Here is a 15,877-nt window from a genome sequence, read left to right as displayed (position 1 = left end):
ATAGAGTTTCATGTTGTCATGGTTCTATGTAGTACTGTGGAATAGAGTTCCATGTAGTCATGGCTCTATGTGGTACTGTGGAATAGAGTTCCATGTAGTCATGGCTCTATGTAGTACTGTGGAATAGAGTTCCATGTAGTCATGGCTCTATGTGGTACTGTGGAATAGAGTTCCATGTAGTCATGGCTCTATGTAGTACTGTGGAATAGAGTTCCATGTAGTCATGGCTCTATGTAGTACTGTGCGCCTCCCATAGTCTGTTCTGGACTTGGGGACTGTGAAGAGACCTCTGGCGGCATGTCTTGGGGGGTATGTAGGGCTGTCTGAGCCAGTAGTTCAAACAGACAGGTCATTCAACATGTCCAGTCATCTCATAAATACAAGTAATGAGGAAGACGATTTCTCCTTCACTGAGCCAGGAACGTTTGACACACATATTGTTAGTGTTCTCTCTCTGTGTACAACAGAAGGCCAGCCGTGCTGCCCTGTTCTCAGCCAATTGCACTTTTCCTACAGTAAGTCCCTCTTTGTGGCACCTGACCACACGACTGAACAGTAGTCAAGCTGCGTCAAATCTAGGGCCTGTAGGACCTGCCTTGTTGACAGAGCTGTTAAGAAGGTAGAAACTAGGCCCTGTAAAACCTGCCTTGTTGATAGTGTTGTTAAGAAGGTAGAAACTGGGGCCTGTAAAACCTGTCTTGTTGACAGTGTTGTTAAGAAGGTAGAAACTGGGGCCTGTAAAACCTGCCTTGTTGATAGTGTTGTTAAGAAGGTAGAAACTGGGGCCTGTAAAACCTGCCTTGTTGACAGTGTTGTTAAGAAGGTAGAAACTGGGGCCTGTAAAACCTGCCTTGTTGACAGTGTTGTTAAGAAGGTAGAAACTGGGGCCTGTAAAACCTGCCTTGTTGACAGTGTTGTTAAGAAGGTAGAAACTAGGGCCTGTAAAACCTGCCTTGTTGACAGAGCTGTTAAGAAGGTAGAAACTAGGGCCTGTAGGACCTGATTTGTTGACAGTGTTGTTAAGAAGGTAGAAACTAGGGCCTGTAGGACCTGACTTGTTGACAGTGTTGTTAAGAAGGTAGAAACTAGGGCCTGTAGGACCTGCCTTGTTGACAGAGCTGTTAAGAAGGTAGAAACTAGGGCCTGTAGGACCTGCCTTGTTGACAGAGCTGTTAAGAAGGTAGAAACTAGGGCCTGTAGGACCTTCCTTGTTGATAGTGCTGTTAAGAAGGTAGAAACTAGGGCCTGTAGGACCTGCCTTGTTGACAGTGTTGTTAAGAAGGTAGAAACTAGGGCCTGTAGGACCTGCCTTGTTGATAGTGCTGTTAAGAAGGTAGAAACTAGGGCCTGTAGGACCTGCCTTGTTGACAGTGCTGTTAAGAAGGTAGAAACTAGGGCCTGTAGGACCTGCCTTGTTGACAGAGCTGTTAAGAAGGTAGAAACTAGGGCCTGTAGGACCTGCCTTGTTGACAGAGCTGTTAAGAAGGTAGAAACTAGGGCCTGTAGGACCTGCCTTGTTGATAGTGCTGTTAAGAAGGTAGAAACTAGGGCCTGTAGGACCTGCCTTGTTGATAGTGCTGTTAAGAAGGTAGAAACTAGGGCCTGTAGGACCTGCCTTGTTGATAGTGCTGTTAAGAAGGTAGAAACTAGGGCCTGTAGGACCTGCCTTGTTGATAGTGCTGTTAAGAAGGTAGAAACTAGGGCCTGTAGGACCTGCCTTGTTGACAGTGCTGTTAAGAAGGTAGAAACTAGGGCCTGTAGGACCTGCCTTGTTGATAGTGCTGTTAAGAAGGTAGAAACTAGGGCCTGTAGGACCTGCCTTGTTGATAGTGCTGTTAAGAAGGTAGAAACTAGGGCCTGTAGGACCTGCCTTGTTGACAGTGCTGTTAAGAAGGTAGAAACTAGGGCCTGTAGGACCTGCCTTGTTGACAGTGCTGTTAAGAAGGTAGAAACTAGGGCCTGTAGAACCTGCCTTGTTGATAGTGCTGTTAAGAAGGTAGAGCAACACTTCATTATGGACAGACTTCTCCCCATCGTAGCTACTGTTGTATCAATATGTTTTGACCAGGACAGTTTACGATCCAGGGTTACTCCATGCAGGTTAGTCACCTTCACTTGCATAATTTCAACATTATGCATTTGAAGATTTATTTGAAGTTTAGGGTTTGGTGAATGATTTGTCCCAAATATAATGCTTTTAGTGTTTGAAATATTTAGGACTAAATGATTCTTTGCCCCCCATTTTGAAAGTAACTGCAGCTCTTTGTTAATTGTTGTAGTCATTTCAGGCTCTGTAGTAGCTGACATATACAGTGTTGTGTCATCCTCATGCACAGACCCACTGGCTTCACTCAAAAGTGTGGCAACTGCTCAGCCTCCGACCACAAGGCACTACAGTGTTGTAACGGCTTTCTTCCTGGGAAGAGAGGCGGACCAAAATGCAGTGTGGTTATAGTTCATGTTTTTTAATAAGAAAACTCAACATGAACATAATACAAAACAATAAACGTGGCAAAACCGAAACAGTCCTAACTGGTGCAGAAAACACTAAGACAGGAAACACAAAAGAACTATGGTCAGAACGTGACAAGTGTAGTGCGTTACGGCCCAGTACATCACTGTTACCAGGCTTCCTGCCATCCAGGACCTCTATACCAGGCGGTGTCAGAGGAAGGCCCGAAAAATTGTCAAAGACTCCAGCCACCCTAGTCGTAGACTGTTCTCTCTGCTACGGTACCAGAGCACCAAGTCTAGGTCCAAGAGGCTTCTAAACATCTTCTACCCCCAAGCCGTAAGACTCCTGAACATCTAATCAAATGACTGCCCAGACTATTTGCATTGCCCCCCTCCTCCTTTACACTGCTACTACTCTCTTTTATTATCTATGCAGAGTCACTTTAATAACTCTACCTACCTCAATTACCTAGACTAACCGGCTGTCCCCGAAAAGAGACTCTGTACCGGTACCCCTGTGTATAGCCTCGCTATTTTTATTTTACTGCTACTCTTTAATTATTTATTACTTGTATTTTTTAAAGTATTGTTTAATAAAAAATGTTTAAACAACATTGTTGGTTAGGGCCTGTAAGTCAGCATTTCACGGTATTGTGTGGCAAATAACATCAATTTTATGTCATTAGTAAACATTTAAAAAAGAAAGGTGCCTAGAATTCCTTTAAAAAGAAAGGTGCCTAAGAATTCCTTTAAAAAGAAAGGTGCCTAGAATTCCTTTAAAAAGTAAGGGGCCTAGAATTCCTTTAAAAAGTAAGGGGCCTAGAATTCCTTTAAAAAGAAAGGGGCCTAGAATTCCTTTAAAAAGTAAGGGGCCTAGAATTCCTTTAAAAAGTAAGGGGCCTAGAATTCCTTTAAAAGAAAGGTGCCTAGAATTCCTTAAAAAAATAAGGGGCCTAGAATGCCTTTAAAAGTAAGGGGCCTAGAATTCCTTTAAAAAGTAAGGGGCCTAGAATTCCTTAAAAAAATAAGGGGCCTAGAATTCCTTTAAAAAGTAAGGGGCCTAGAATTCCTTTAAAAAGTAAGGGGCCTAGAATTCCTTTAAAAAGTAAGGGGCCTAGAATTCCTTTAAAAAGTAAGGGGACTAGAATTCCTTTAAAAAGTAAGGGGCCTAGAATTCCTTTAAAAAGTAAGGGGCCTAGAATTCCTTTAAAAAGTAAGGGGCCTAGAATTCCTTTAAAAAGTAAGGGGCCTAGAATGCCTTTAAAAAGTAAGGGGCCTAGAATTCCTTTAAAAGAAAGGTGCCTAGAATTCCTTTAAAAAGTAAGGGGCCTAGAATTCCTTTAAAAAGTAAGGGGCCTAGAATTCCTTTAAAAAGTAAGGGGCCTAGAATTCCTTTAAAAAGTAAGGGGCCTAGAATTCCTTTAAAAAGTAAGGGGCCTAGAATTCCTGATTCTACCTGGATTATGTGTCTCTGTGTTCTGTTGGACAGGTAACTCTTTATCCACACTATAGCAGGGGGTGTAAAGCTACAACATATGTTTTTCCAACAGCAGACTATGATTGATAATGTCAAAAGCCGCACTGAAGTCTAACAAAACAGCCCCTACAATCTTCTATCATCAATTTCTCTCAGCCAATCATTAATTTGTGTAAGTGCTGTGCTTATTGGATGTTCTTCCCTGTAAGTGTGCTGAAAGTCTGTTGTCATTTGTTTACTGTACAAATGCATTGTATCTGGTCCAACAGGCTGATTGGTCTAAAAGTTTACTAAGGGTTGGTAACAGGCTGATTGGTCTAAAAGTTTACTAAGGGTTGGTAACAGGCTGATTGGTCTAAAAGTTTACTAAGGGTTGGTAACAGGCTGATTGGTCTAGCCTGGTAACAGGCTGATTGGTCTAAAAGTTTACTAAGGGTTGGTAACAGGCTGATTGGTCTAAAAGTTTACTAAGGGTTGGTAACAGGCTGATTGGTCTAGCCTGGTAACAGGCTGATTGGTCTAAAAGTTTACTAAGGGTTGGTAACAGGCTGATTGGTCTAAAAGTTTACTAAGGGTTGGTAACAGGCTGATTGGTCTAAAAGTTTACTAAGGGTTGGTAACAGGCTGATTGGTCGGCCTTTTGAGCCAGTAAAGGGGGCTTTACTATTCTTAAGTAGCAGAATGACTTTTGCTGCCCTCCAGGCCTGAGGCAACACACCTCGTAGGCTTGAGGCAACACACCTAGTAGGCCTGAGGCAACACACCTGGTAGGCCTGAGGCAACACACCTAGTAGGCCTGAGACAACACACCTAGTAGGCCTGAGGCAACACACCTAGTAGGCCTGAGGCAACACACCTAGTAGGCCTGAGGCAACACACCTAGTAGGCCTGAGACAACACACCTAGTAGGCCTGAGGCAACACACCTAGTAGGCCTGAGGCAACACACCTAGTAGGCCTGAGGCAACACACCTAGTAGGCCTGAGGCAACACACCTAGTAGGCCTGAGACAACACACCTAGTAGGCCTGAGGCAACACACCTAGTAGGCCTGAGGCAACACACCTAGTAGGCCTGAGGCAACACACCTAGTAGGCCTGAGGCAACACACCTAGTAGGCCTGAGGCAACACACCTAGTAGGCCTGAGACAACACACCTAGTAGGCCTGAGGCAACACACCTAGTAGGCCTGAGGCAACACACCTAGTAGGCTTAACATGATGAGGGAGAGGAAGATAAGAAGAAGAAGAGAGAAAGGGGTGAAGTAGAAAGAGTGAGAGAAGGAGAGAGAGAGGGAGAGAGTGATAAGGTGAGAACAGAGAGGGGTAGTGGAGAGAGAGAGAGAGAGAGAGAGAGATGGAGAGGAAGGACAGAGAGAGAGAGATAAGATGAAAAACAGAGAGAGGGGAAGGAGAGAAGAAGAGGTGACAGAAAAAGAGAACAAGGAGAGAGAGAGATAAGGGTGAAACAGAGAGAAAGGGGGAAGATTGTGAACAAGAGAGAGAAGAGGCGTTCTCTAACAGAAAGAGGTAGAGGAGAGGAGAGCAAAATAGTTGTTTTCTATCTCCGTGGATCTCACACTGAGAGTTGTCTCACCAAAAGAGAGGGAATATTTTATTTATTTTTCTTCTATTCATGTTATCACCACTGATCATACAGAATAAAAATATGTTTAAACTGGTTTTCTTCAATCTGAACTCAACAGTAAAACAGATTTAACCTCAGACTGATTCTTCTTGTGGGACTAGTTTTATTAGGATCCTACTAGTTGTCTGGTGAGGATATAATACCAGTCTGTCTCTGAGATGGAGTCCAGAACTCTTCTACTTGTTCTGGGTGAGTCTAACCTTATATATCTTTGGAACTTGACTATCTTGTGTTTGGGTGTGTGTGTGTGTGTGTGTGTGTGTGTGTGTGTGTGTGTGTGTGTGTGTGTGTGTGTGTGTGTGTGTGTGTGTGTGCGTGCGTGCGTGCGTGCGTGCGTGCGTGCGTGCGTGTGTGTGTGTGTGTGTGTGTGTGTGTGTGTGTGTGTGTGTGACAAATAAATAGAAAGGTGGTATTTCATAAATCGTTGTCAGTTATAGCTGAATGGATACAGAATATTCCAACCATTTACCAACCATGTATGTAGAATGAATGTTACAACCCTATCTAAGACATGTATAAACTACAAGACTATCTACAATTATATACTGAACAAACACGATCCAGAGCATCCCAAACATGCTCAATGAGTGACATGCCTGGTGAGTATGCAGGCCATGGAACAACAGGGACATTTTCAGTATAGTTCCTTGCAACATGGGGCAGTGCATCATCATTCTGAAACAGGAGGTGATGGCGGCGGATGAATGGCACAACAATAGGCTTCAGGATCTCATCAATGTACCTCTGTGCATTCAAGTGGCCAACAATAAAATGCAATTGCGTTCGTCATCCCGAGCTTATGACTGCCCATAACATAACCCCACTGCCACCATGAGGCACTGTGTTCACAATGTTGGCATCAGCAAACCACTCCCTAACATGACGTCATACATGTAGTCTGTGGTGGTTAGGCTTGTTGCGCGTACTGCCAAATTCTATAAAACTATGTTGGAGGCTTATAGTAGAGAAATGAAGATTCAATTCTCTGGCAACAGCTCTGGACATTCCTCAAGTCAGCATGCCAATTACGCACTTCCTCAAAACTTGAGAAATCTGTGGTATTGTGTTGTGTGACAAAAGTGGACATTTTAGAGTGGCCGTTTATTGTCTCCAGCACAAGGTGCACCTGTGTAATAATCATGCTGTTTAATCAGCTTATTGATATGTCACACCTGTCAGGTAGATAGATTATCGGGGCAAAGGAGAAACTCTCACTAACAGGGATGGAAACAAATTTGTGAAAAAAATTGATAGACACATTTTTTTGTCCGTGTGGGACATTTCTTGGATATTGTATTTCATTTCATGAAACTTGTGACCAACACTTGACTTGTTGCATTTATATTTTTGTTCGGTGTAGTTTCTTGACAGTTTCTTGACAGTTTCTTGACAGTGTGTATAGACAGGTTTAGTGTGTATAGACAGTTTTGGTGTGTATAGACAGTGTTAGTGTGTATAGACAGTTTTAGTGTGTATAGACAGTTTTAGTGTGTATAGAGAGTGTTCGTGTGTATAGACTATTTTAGTGTGTATAGACAGTGTTAGTGTGTATAGACAGTGTTAGTGTGTATACTGTAGTGTGTATATTGTGTAGTGTGTATAATGTAGTGTGTATATTGTGTAGTGTGTATTTTACTGTAGTGTGTATATTGTGTAGTGTGTATTTTACTGTAGTGTGTATATTGTGTAGTGTGTATTTTACTGTAGTGTGTATACTGTAGTGTGTATATTGTGTAGTGTGTATTTTACAGTTGTGTGTATACTGTAGTGTGTATATTGTGTAGTGTGTATTTTACTGTAGTGTGTAAATTGTGTAGTGTGTATTTTACTGTAGTGTGTATTTTGTGTAGTGTGTATATTGTGTAGTCTGTATACTGTAGTGTGTATATTGTGTAGTGTGTATTTTACTGTTGTGTGAATATTGTGGAATGTGTTTTTTACTGTAGTGTGAATATTGTGTAGTGTGTATATTGTGTAGTGTGTATATTGTGTTGTGTGTATTTTACTGTAGTGTGTATATTGTGTAGTGTGTATTTTACTGTAGTGTGTATATTGTGTAGTGTGTATGTTGTGTAGTGTGTATTCTGTAGTGTGTATATTGTGTAGTGTGTATATTACTGTAGTGTGTATACTGTAGTGTGTATATTGTGAAGTGTGTATATTACTGTAGTGTGTATATTGTGTAGTGTGTATATTGTGTAGTGTGTATACTGTAGTGTGTATATTGTGTAGTGTGTATTTTACTGTTGTGTGTATATTGTGTAATGTGTATTTTACTGTAGTGTGTATATTGTGTAGTGTGTATATTGTGTAGTGTTTATTTTACTGTAGTGTGTATATTGTGTTGTGTGTATTTTACTGTAGTGTGTATATTGTGTAGTGTGTATTTTACTGTAGTGTGTATATTGTGTAGTGTGTATGTTGTGTAGTGTTTATTTTACTGTAGTGTGTATATTGTGTTGTGTGTATTTTACTGTAGTGTGTATATTGTGTAGTGTGTATTTTACTGTAGTGTGTATATTGTGTAGTGTGTATGTTGTGTAGTGTGTATTCTGTAGTGTGTATATTGTGTAGTGTGTATATTACTGTAGTGTGTATACTGTAGTGTGTATATTGTGAAGTGTGTATATTACTGTAGTGTGTATATTGTGTAGTGTGTATATTGTGTAGTGTGTATACTGTAGTGTGTATATTGTGTAGTGTGTATTTTACTGTTGTGTGTATATTGTGTAATGTGTATTTTACTGTAGTGTGTATATTGTGTAGTGTGTATATTGTGTAGTGTGTATTTTACTGTAGTGTGTATATTGTGTTGTGTGTATTTTACTGTAGTGTGTATATTGTGTAGTGTGTATTTTACTGTAGTGTGTATATTGTGTAGTGTGTATGTTGTGTAGTGTGTATTCTGTAGTGTGTATATTGTGTAGTGTGTATATTACTGTAGTGTGTATACTGTAGTGTGTATATTGTGAAGTGTCTATTTTACTGTAGTGTGTATATTGTGCATTGTGTATATTACTGTAGTGTGTATATTGTGTAGTGTGTATATTGTGTAGTGTGTATACTGTAGTGTGTATATTGTGTAGTGTGTATATTACTGTAGTGTGTATATTGTGTAGTGTGACTATTGTGTAGTGTGTATATTACTGTAGTGTGTATATTGTGTAGTGTGTATATTCTGTAGTGTATATACTGTAGTGTGTATATTGTGTAGTGTGTATATTACTGTAGTTTGTATATTGTGTAGTGTGTATTTTAGTGTAGTGTGTATATTGTGTAGTGTGTATTTTACTGTAGTGTGTATATTGTGTAGTGTGTATATTGTGTAGTGTGTATTTTACTGTAGTGTGTATATTGTGTAGTGTGTATTTTACTGTAGTGTGTAAATTGTGTAGTGTTTATTTTACTGTAGTGTGTATATTGTGTAGTGTGTATACTGTAGTGTGTATATTGTGTAGTGTGTATACTGTAGTGTGTATATTGTGTAGACCGCTTGACTTTTTCCATCATTTGTTTTGTTACTGCCGAACTATAAAATGGATAAGAGTATGAGTAAGTAAGAGTATGGATAAGTTTTAGTGTGTGTAGACAGTTTTAGTGTGTATAGACAGTGTTAGTGTGTATAGACAGTTTTTGTATAGACAGTTTTAGTGTGTAGACAGGTTTAGTGTGTATAGACAGTTTTGGTGTGTATAGACAGTTTTAGTGTGTAGACAGGTTTAGTGTGTATAGACAGTTTTAGTGTGTATAGACAGGGTTAGTGTGTGTAGACAGTGTTAGTGTGTATAGACAGTTTTAGTGTGTATAGACAGTGTTAGTGTGTATAGACAGGTTTAGTGTTTATAGACAGTTTCCTCACTCACTCACTCACTCACTCACTCACTCACTCACTCACTCACTCACTCACTCACTCACTCACTCACTCACTCACTCACTCACTCACTCACTCACTCACTCCCCTTTCCTGCTCCTCACAGGTCTTTATTTCACTCTACTGGAGAACATAGAGGCCAGAGTTTGCGGCCTGGGCTTCATTGCCAATGGGAGTCAACAATGTGATGATATAGATGAGTGTAAAGAGTGGGACAGTAACCCACCCTGTGGAAGTAATGCCGCATGTTACAACACATATGGAAGCTTCTACTGTCACTGTCTACCTGGGTTCAGATCCACAACGACTTTCAAGTTTACTCCTCTCACTGGGGAGTGTAAGGGTGAGGATTCAAGTGTCTGAGTGTGTGAATTTTACCAGTCAAGGGAAAAAAAACATTACTTTTTCAATATCGTCTCTGTTCTGTGGCATATTTAGAGTTTGTTGATCAGTGATTCCCCAACCTCTCCTCTTGTACCCCCAGACCGTCCTCTTCTTTGATGTATTCCAGAACTAGCATAGCTGACCCAAATGGTCACCTAATCATCAACCCTCTAATTTGTTAAATCAGCTGCATTAGTTCTGGAATACATCAAATACGTGGACTGTTAGGGAATCACTTGAGGAGAGGTTAGGAAATCACTGGAGGAGAGATTAGGGAATCACTGGGGGAGAGATTAGGGAATCACTGGGGGAGAGGTTAGGGAATCACTGGGGGAGAGGTTAGGAAATCACTGGAGGAGAGATTAGGGAGTCACTGGAGGAGAGATTAGGGAATCACTGGGGGAGAGGTTAGGAAATCACTGGAGGAGAGATTAGGGAGTCACTGGAGGAGAGATTAGGGAATCACTGGGGGAGAGGTTAGGAAATCACTGGAGAGAGAGATTAGGGGAGTCACTGGAGGAGAGATTAGGGAATCACTGGGGGAGAGGTTAGGAAATCACTGGAGGAGAGATTAGGGAGTCACTGGAGGACAGATTAGGAAATCACTGGAGGAGAGATTAGGGAGTCACTGGAGGAGAGATTAGGGATTCACTGGGGGAGAGGTTAGGGAGTCACTGGAGGAGAGGTTAGGAAATCACTGGAGGAGAGATTAGGGATTCACTGGGGAAGAGGTTAGGGAATCACTGGAGGAGAGGTTAGGAAATCACTGGAGGAGAGATTAGGGAGTCACTGGAGGAGAGATTAGGGATTCACAGGAGGGGGAGAGGTTGGAGAGGAATCACTGGAGGAGAGGTTAGGAAATCACTGGAGGAGAGATTAGGGAGTCACTGGAGGAGAGTTTAGGGATTCACTGGGGGAGAGGTTAGGGAATCACTGGAGGAGAGGTTAGGGAGTCACTGGAGGAGAGATTAGGGAGTCACTGGAGGAGAGGTTAGGGATTCACTGGAGGACAGGTTAGGGAATCACAGGAGGAGGGGTTAGGGAATCACTGCTCTATCACAATGTTTCCATCTCTCTACAGACATCGATGAGTGCAAGGGGAGACTACGGGTTTGTCCCAGCAACGCCATTTGCCTCAACACCATTGGGAGCTACCACTGCCTGTGCCAACCTGGGTTCAGATTCTCTAATCACACTGTGAAGGTGAGTCCCACAAGAGGGCATCATTGTGTGTGTGTCTTCTCTTGATTGATTAATTGATAGACTGATTTAGTTGGAAACATCACTACATAGTGTACATATCGTATACGATACGTATTTATGGGAAGACTTTATAGTCCATAGAGACTATAGCACTTATATTTATATAGACTATTGAGCCTATCGATACTGAGGGACTAAAGATACTACAGAGACTATAGGGACAATAGCTACTAAGGCATCCACAGAGACTAAAGCATTTATGTCTATATAGACTATTGAGACTATCGATACTGAGGGACTAAAGATACTAAAGAGACTATAGAGACTTTAGAGGAACCGCAGAAGAAGGTAACAAGAGAATGGTTGAAGATGCATAAGGAGTAACCATGGTGATTACTGGGTGTGTTGGGAAATAGTGCTAAGTGAATGTGGATATGAGTGTTGAAATGACAGGTTAAGATGATTGACATTAGGATATTAAGAGATTGAAATGTGGATATTAACACATCGATATTTGGAAAATAATTGTGAAAGATGTGTGTATGAATGAATACCCCAACCAGTGGTTTGACAGAGGTGTGTGTCTGAATGAATACCCCAGTCAGTGGTTTGAAAGAGGTGTGTGTATGAATGAATACCCCAACCAGTGGTTTGAAAGAGGTGTGTGTATGAATGAAAACCAAAACCTGTTCTGTCCACGTGTGAAAGAGGTGTGTGTCTGAATGAATACCCCAACCAGTGGTTTGAAAGAGGTATGTGTATGAATGAATACCCCAACCAGTGGTTTGAAAGAGCTGTGTGTATGAATGAATACCCCAACCAATGGTTTGAAAGAGGTGTGTGTCTGAATGAATACCCCAACCAGTGGTTTGAAAGAGGTGTGTGTCTGAATGAATACCCCAACCAGTGGTTTGAAAGAGCTGTGTGTATGAATGAATACCCCAACCAGTGGTTTGAAAGAGGTATGTGTATGAATGAATACCCCAACCAGTACTGTCCACTGGTTTGAAAGAGGTGTGTGTATGAATGAATACCCCAACCAGTGGTTTGAAAGAGGTGTGTGTATGAATGAATACCCCAACCAGTGGTTTGAAAGAGGTATGTGTATGAATGAATACCCCAACCAGTGGTTTGAAAGAGGTATGTGTATGAATGAATACCCCAACCAGTGGTTTGAAAGAGGTGTGTGTATGAATGAATACCCGAACCTGTTCTGTCCACTGGTGTGAAAGAGGTGTGTGTCTGAATGAATACCCCAACCAGTTCTGTCCACTGGTTTGAAAGAGGTGTGTGTCTGAATGAATACCCCAACCAGTGGTTTGAAAGAGGTGTGTGTATGAATGAATACCCCAACCAGTTCTGTCCACTGGTGTGAAAGAGGTGTGTGTATGAATGAATATCCCAACCGGTGGTTTGAAAGAGGTGTGTGTCTGAATGAATACCCCAACCAGTGGTTTGAAAGAGGTGTGTGTCTGAATGAATACCCCAACCAGTGGTTTGAAAGAGGTGTGTGTATGAATAAATACCCCAACCAGTTCTGTGAGTTTTTAACATTATATAGGGATTCTGTGTGATGTGAAGATATGAAAGGAGAGAGTACTATTACCAAATATACTGTATGAATATTATACTGAGGTACTAGAGATGTGATAAAGTAACAATGTATGTAGAATATAATGTGTTACTAGATATGTGATGATGGAACAATGTATGTAGAGTATAATGGGTTACTAGAGATGTGATGATGTAACAATGTATGTAGAGTATAATGGGTTACTAGAGATGTGATGATGTAACAATGTATGTAGAATATAATGGGTTACTAGAGATGTGATGATGGAACAATGTATGTAGAGTATAATGTGTTACTAGAGATGTGATGATGGAACAATGTATGTAGAGTATAATGGGTTACTAGATATGTGATGATGGAACAATGTATGTAGAATATAATGTGTTACTAGATATGTGATGATGGAACAATGTATGTAGAATATAATGGGTTACTAGATATGTGATGATGGAACAATGTATGTAGAGTATAATGTGTTACTAGAGATGTGATGATGTAACAATGTATGTAGAGTATAATGTGTTACTAGAGATGTGATGATGGAACAATGTATGTAGAGTATAAAGTGTTACTAGAGATGTGATGATGTAACAATGTATGTAGAGTATAATGGGTTACTAGAGATGTGATGATGTAACAATGTATGTAGAGTATAATGGGTTACTAGAGATGTGATGTAACAATGTATGTAGAGTATAAAGTGTTACTAGAGATGTGATGTAACAATGTATGTAGAGTATAAAGTGTTACTAGAGATGTGATGATGTAACAATGTATGTAGAGTATAATGTGTTACTAGAGATGTGATGATGTAACAATGTATGTAGAGTATAATGGGTTACTAGAGATGTGATGATGGAACAATGTATGTAGAATATAATGTGTTACTAGAGATGTGATGATGGAACAATGTATGTAGAGTATACTGTGTTACTAGAGATGTGATGATGGAACAATGTATGTAGAATATAATATGTTACTAGAGATGTGATGATGTAACAATGTATGTAGAGTATAATGGGTTACTAGAGATGTGATGATGTAACAATGTATGTAGAGTATAATGTGTTACTAGAGATGTGATGATGTAACAATGTATGTAGAGTATAATGTGTTACTAGAGATGTGATGATGTAACAATGTATGTAGAGTATAATGTGTTACTAGAGATGTGATGATGTAACGATGTATGTAGAGTATAATATGTTACTAGAGATGTGATGATGGAACAATGTATGTAGAATATAATGTGTTACTAGAGATGTGATGATGTAACAATGTATGTAGAGTATAATGTGTTACTAGAGATGTGATGATGGAACAATGTATGGAGAATATAATGGGTTACTAGAGATGTGATGATGGAACAATGTATGTAGAGTATAATGGGTTACTAGAGATGTGATGTAACAATGTATGTAGAATATAATGGGTTACTAGAGATGTGATGATGGAACAATGTTTGAATATTATACTGAGTTACTAGAGATTTGTTCATGTAATATGTTATTAGTAGAGATGTGTTAATGTAATATGTTATTAGTAGAGATTTGTTAATGTAATATGTTATTAGTGACTTTCAGATAGCACTTTAATAACGTGGTGTCTTAGTATTTTGAAGTGTTTTTGAATACAAGGTCACATGAGGAAAAGAGGAATTGAGACTCATCATATTAGAGGCTGCCATCTGTTGTTTGGGTTTTAAAGATAAGCTTCTTGTGGACAAATAGATAAGCTGCCAGTGAAAATGAACAGAACTCACTGGACTCAAACCGGCTGTAAGGGACATTTGGGACAGAAAGAGTAGACAGTACAAGTCAATAGTTAGGACACGCCTCCTCATTCAACGGTTTTCTTTATTTGAACTATTTTCTACTATCAAATAACACATATGGAATCATGTAGTAACCAAAAAAGTATAAAATAAAAAACATTTTTAAGAAGCCGCCCTTGTGTTGATGACAGCTTTGCAAACTCTTTGCAGCCTCTCAAACAGCTTCATGAGATAGTCACCTGGAATGCATTTCAATGAACAGGTTTGCTTTGTTAAAAGTTAATTTGAGGAGGCAGGGGTGGTATACAGAATATAGCCCTATTTGGTAAAAGTCCAAGTCCACATTATGGCAAGAACAGCTCAAATAAGCAAAGAGAAACGTCAGTCCATCATTACTTTAAGCTGTGAAGGTCAGTCAATGTGGAACATTTCAAGAACTTTGAAAGTTTCATTAAGTGCAGTCGCAACAAACAACAAGCACTATGATGAAACTGTCTCTCATATGGACAGCCACAGCAAAGGAAGACCCAGAGTTACCTCTGCTGCAGAGGATAAGTTCATTACAGTTAACTGGCTCTCATGAGGACAGCCACAGGAAAGGAAGACCCAGAGTCACCTCTGCTGCAGAGGATAAGTTCATGAGGAGACTGCATGAATCAGGCCTTCATGGTCAAATTACTGCAAAGAAACCACTACTAAATGAAACCAATAATAAGAAGAGATTTGCACCAAGAAACACAAGCAATGGACATGAAACGGATGAAAATGTGTCCTTTGGTCTGATGAGTCTTTTTGGTTCCAACCGCCGTGTCGTTGTGAGACACAGAGTAGGTGAACGGATGATCTCCGCATGTGTGGTTCCCACCGTGAAGCATGGAGGAGGAGGTGTAATGGTGTGGGGTGCTTTGCTGGTGACACGGTCTGTGATTTATTTAGAATTCAAGGCACACTTAACCAGCATGGCTACCACAGCATTCTGCAGTGATACGCCATCCAATCTGGTTTGCACTTAGTGGGACTATCATTTGTTTTTCAACAGGACAATGACCCAACACACCTCCAGGCTGTGTAAGGGCTGTTTGACCAAGAAGGAACGTGACAGAGTGCTGCAGCCTGGCCTCCACAATCACCCGACCTCAAACACAATATACATTGTTTGGGATGAGTTGGACCGCATAGTGAAGGAAAAGCAGCCAACATATGCTCAGCATATGTGGGAACCCCTTCAAGACTTTTGGAAAAGCATTCGAGGTGAAGCTGGTTTAGAGAATGCCAAGAGTGTGCAAAGCTGTCATCAAGGCAAAGGGTGGCTACTTTGAAGAATCTCATATATAAAATATATTTTGATTTGTTTAAAACCTTTTTAGTTACTACATGTTTCCATATGTGTTATTTCATAGTTTTGATGTCTTCACTTTTATTTTACAATGTAGAAATGTTCAAAATAAAGAAAAACCCTTGAATGAGTAGGTGTGTCCAATCTGTGGACTGGTTCT

The 15,877-nt window shown here is 40.3% G+C and overlaps 1 protein-coding gene and 1 long non-coding RNA gene across 15 annotated transcripts in view; both read left to right on the top strand.

The window, feature by feature from the left end:
• LOC118382630 (adhesion G protein-coupled receptor E5-like) overlaps positions 1–15,877 on the top strand; it is a 207,545-nt gene that overhangs the window by 110,068 nt on the left and 81,600 nt on the right. Inside the window, exon 1 of one of the 13 annotated variants that reach the window (XM_052528504.1) lies at positions 5,434–5,765. The exons of the other annotated variants lie outside the window; for them this stretch is intronic. Within the exon in view, the coding sequence (XP_052384464.1) occupies positions 5,735–5,765 (31 nt within the window). The 5' untranslated portion in view covers positions 5,434–5,734. Of the gene's footprint in view, positions 1–5,433; positions 5,766–15,877 lie in introns of those variants that run through there. 13 annotated transcript variants of the gene reach the window in all.
• LOC127932552 (uncharacterized) lies at positions 11,870–12,940 on the top strand. 2 transcript variants are annotated; one of them, XR_008145925.1, is made up of 4 exons: positions 11,870–11,912; positions 12,049–12,132; positions 12,321–12,362; positions 12,415–12,940. It is a non-coding gene; the product is annotated as an uncharacterized LOC127932552 (long non-coding RNA). The 2 variants fall into 2 exon arrangements; XR_008145926.1 differs by lacking the exon at positions 12,321–12,362 and having other exon boundaries at positions 11,877–11,912; positions 12,457–12,940.

This window comes from Oncorhynchus keta, chromosome 10, assembly GCF_023373465.1.
Source record: "Oncorhynchus keta strain PuntledgeMale-10-30-2019 chromosome 10, Oket_V2, whole genome shotgun sequence".
In the NCBI taxonomy this organism is placed as follows: Eukaryota; Metazoa; Chordata; class Actinopteri; order Salmoniformes; family Salmonidae; genus Oncorhynchus; species Oncorhynchus keta.
This window is presented reverse-complemented; position numbering and strand designations above follow the sequence as displayed.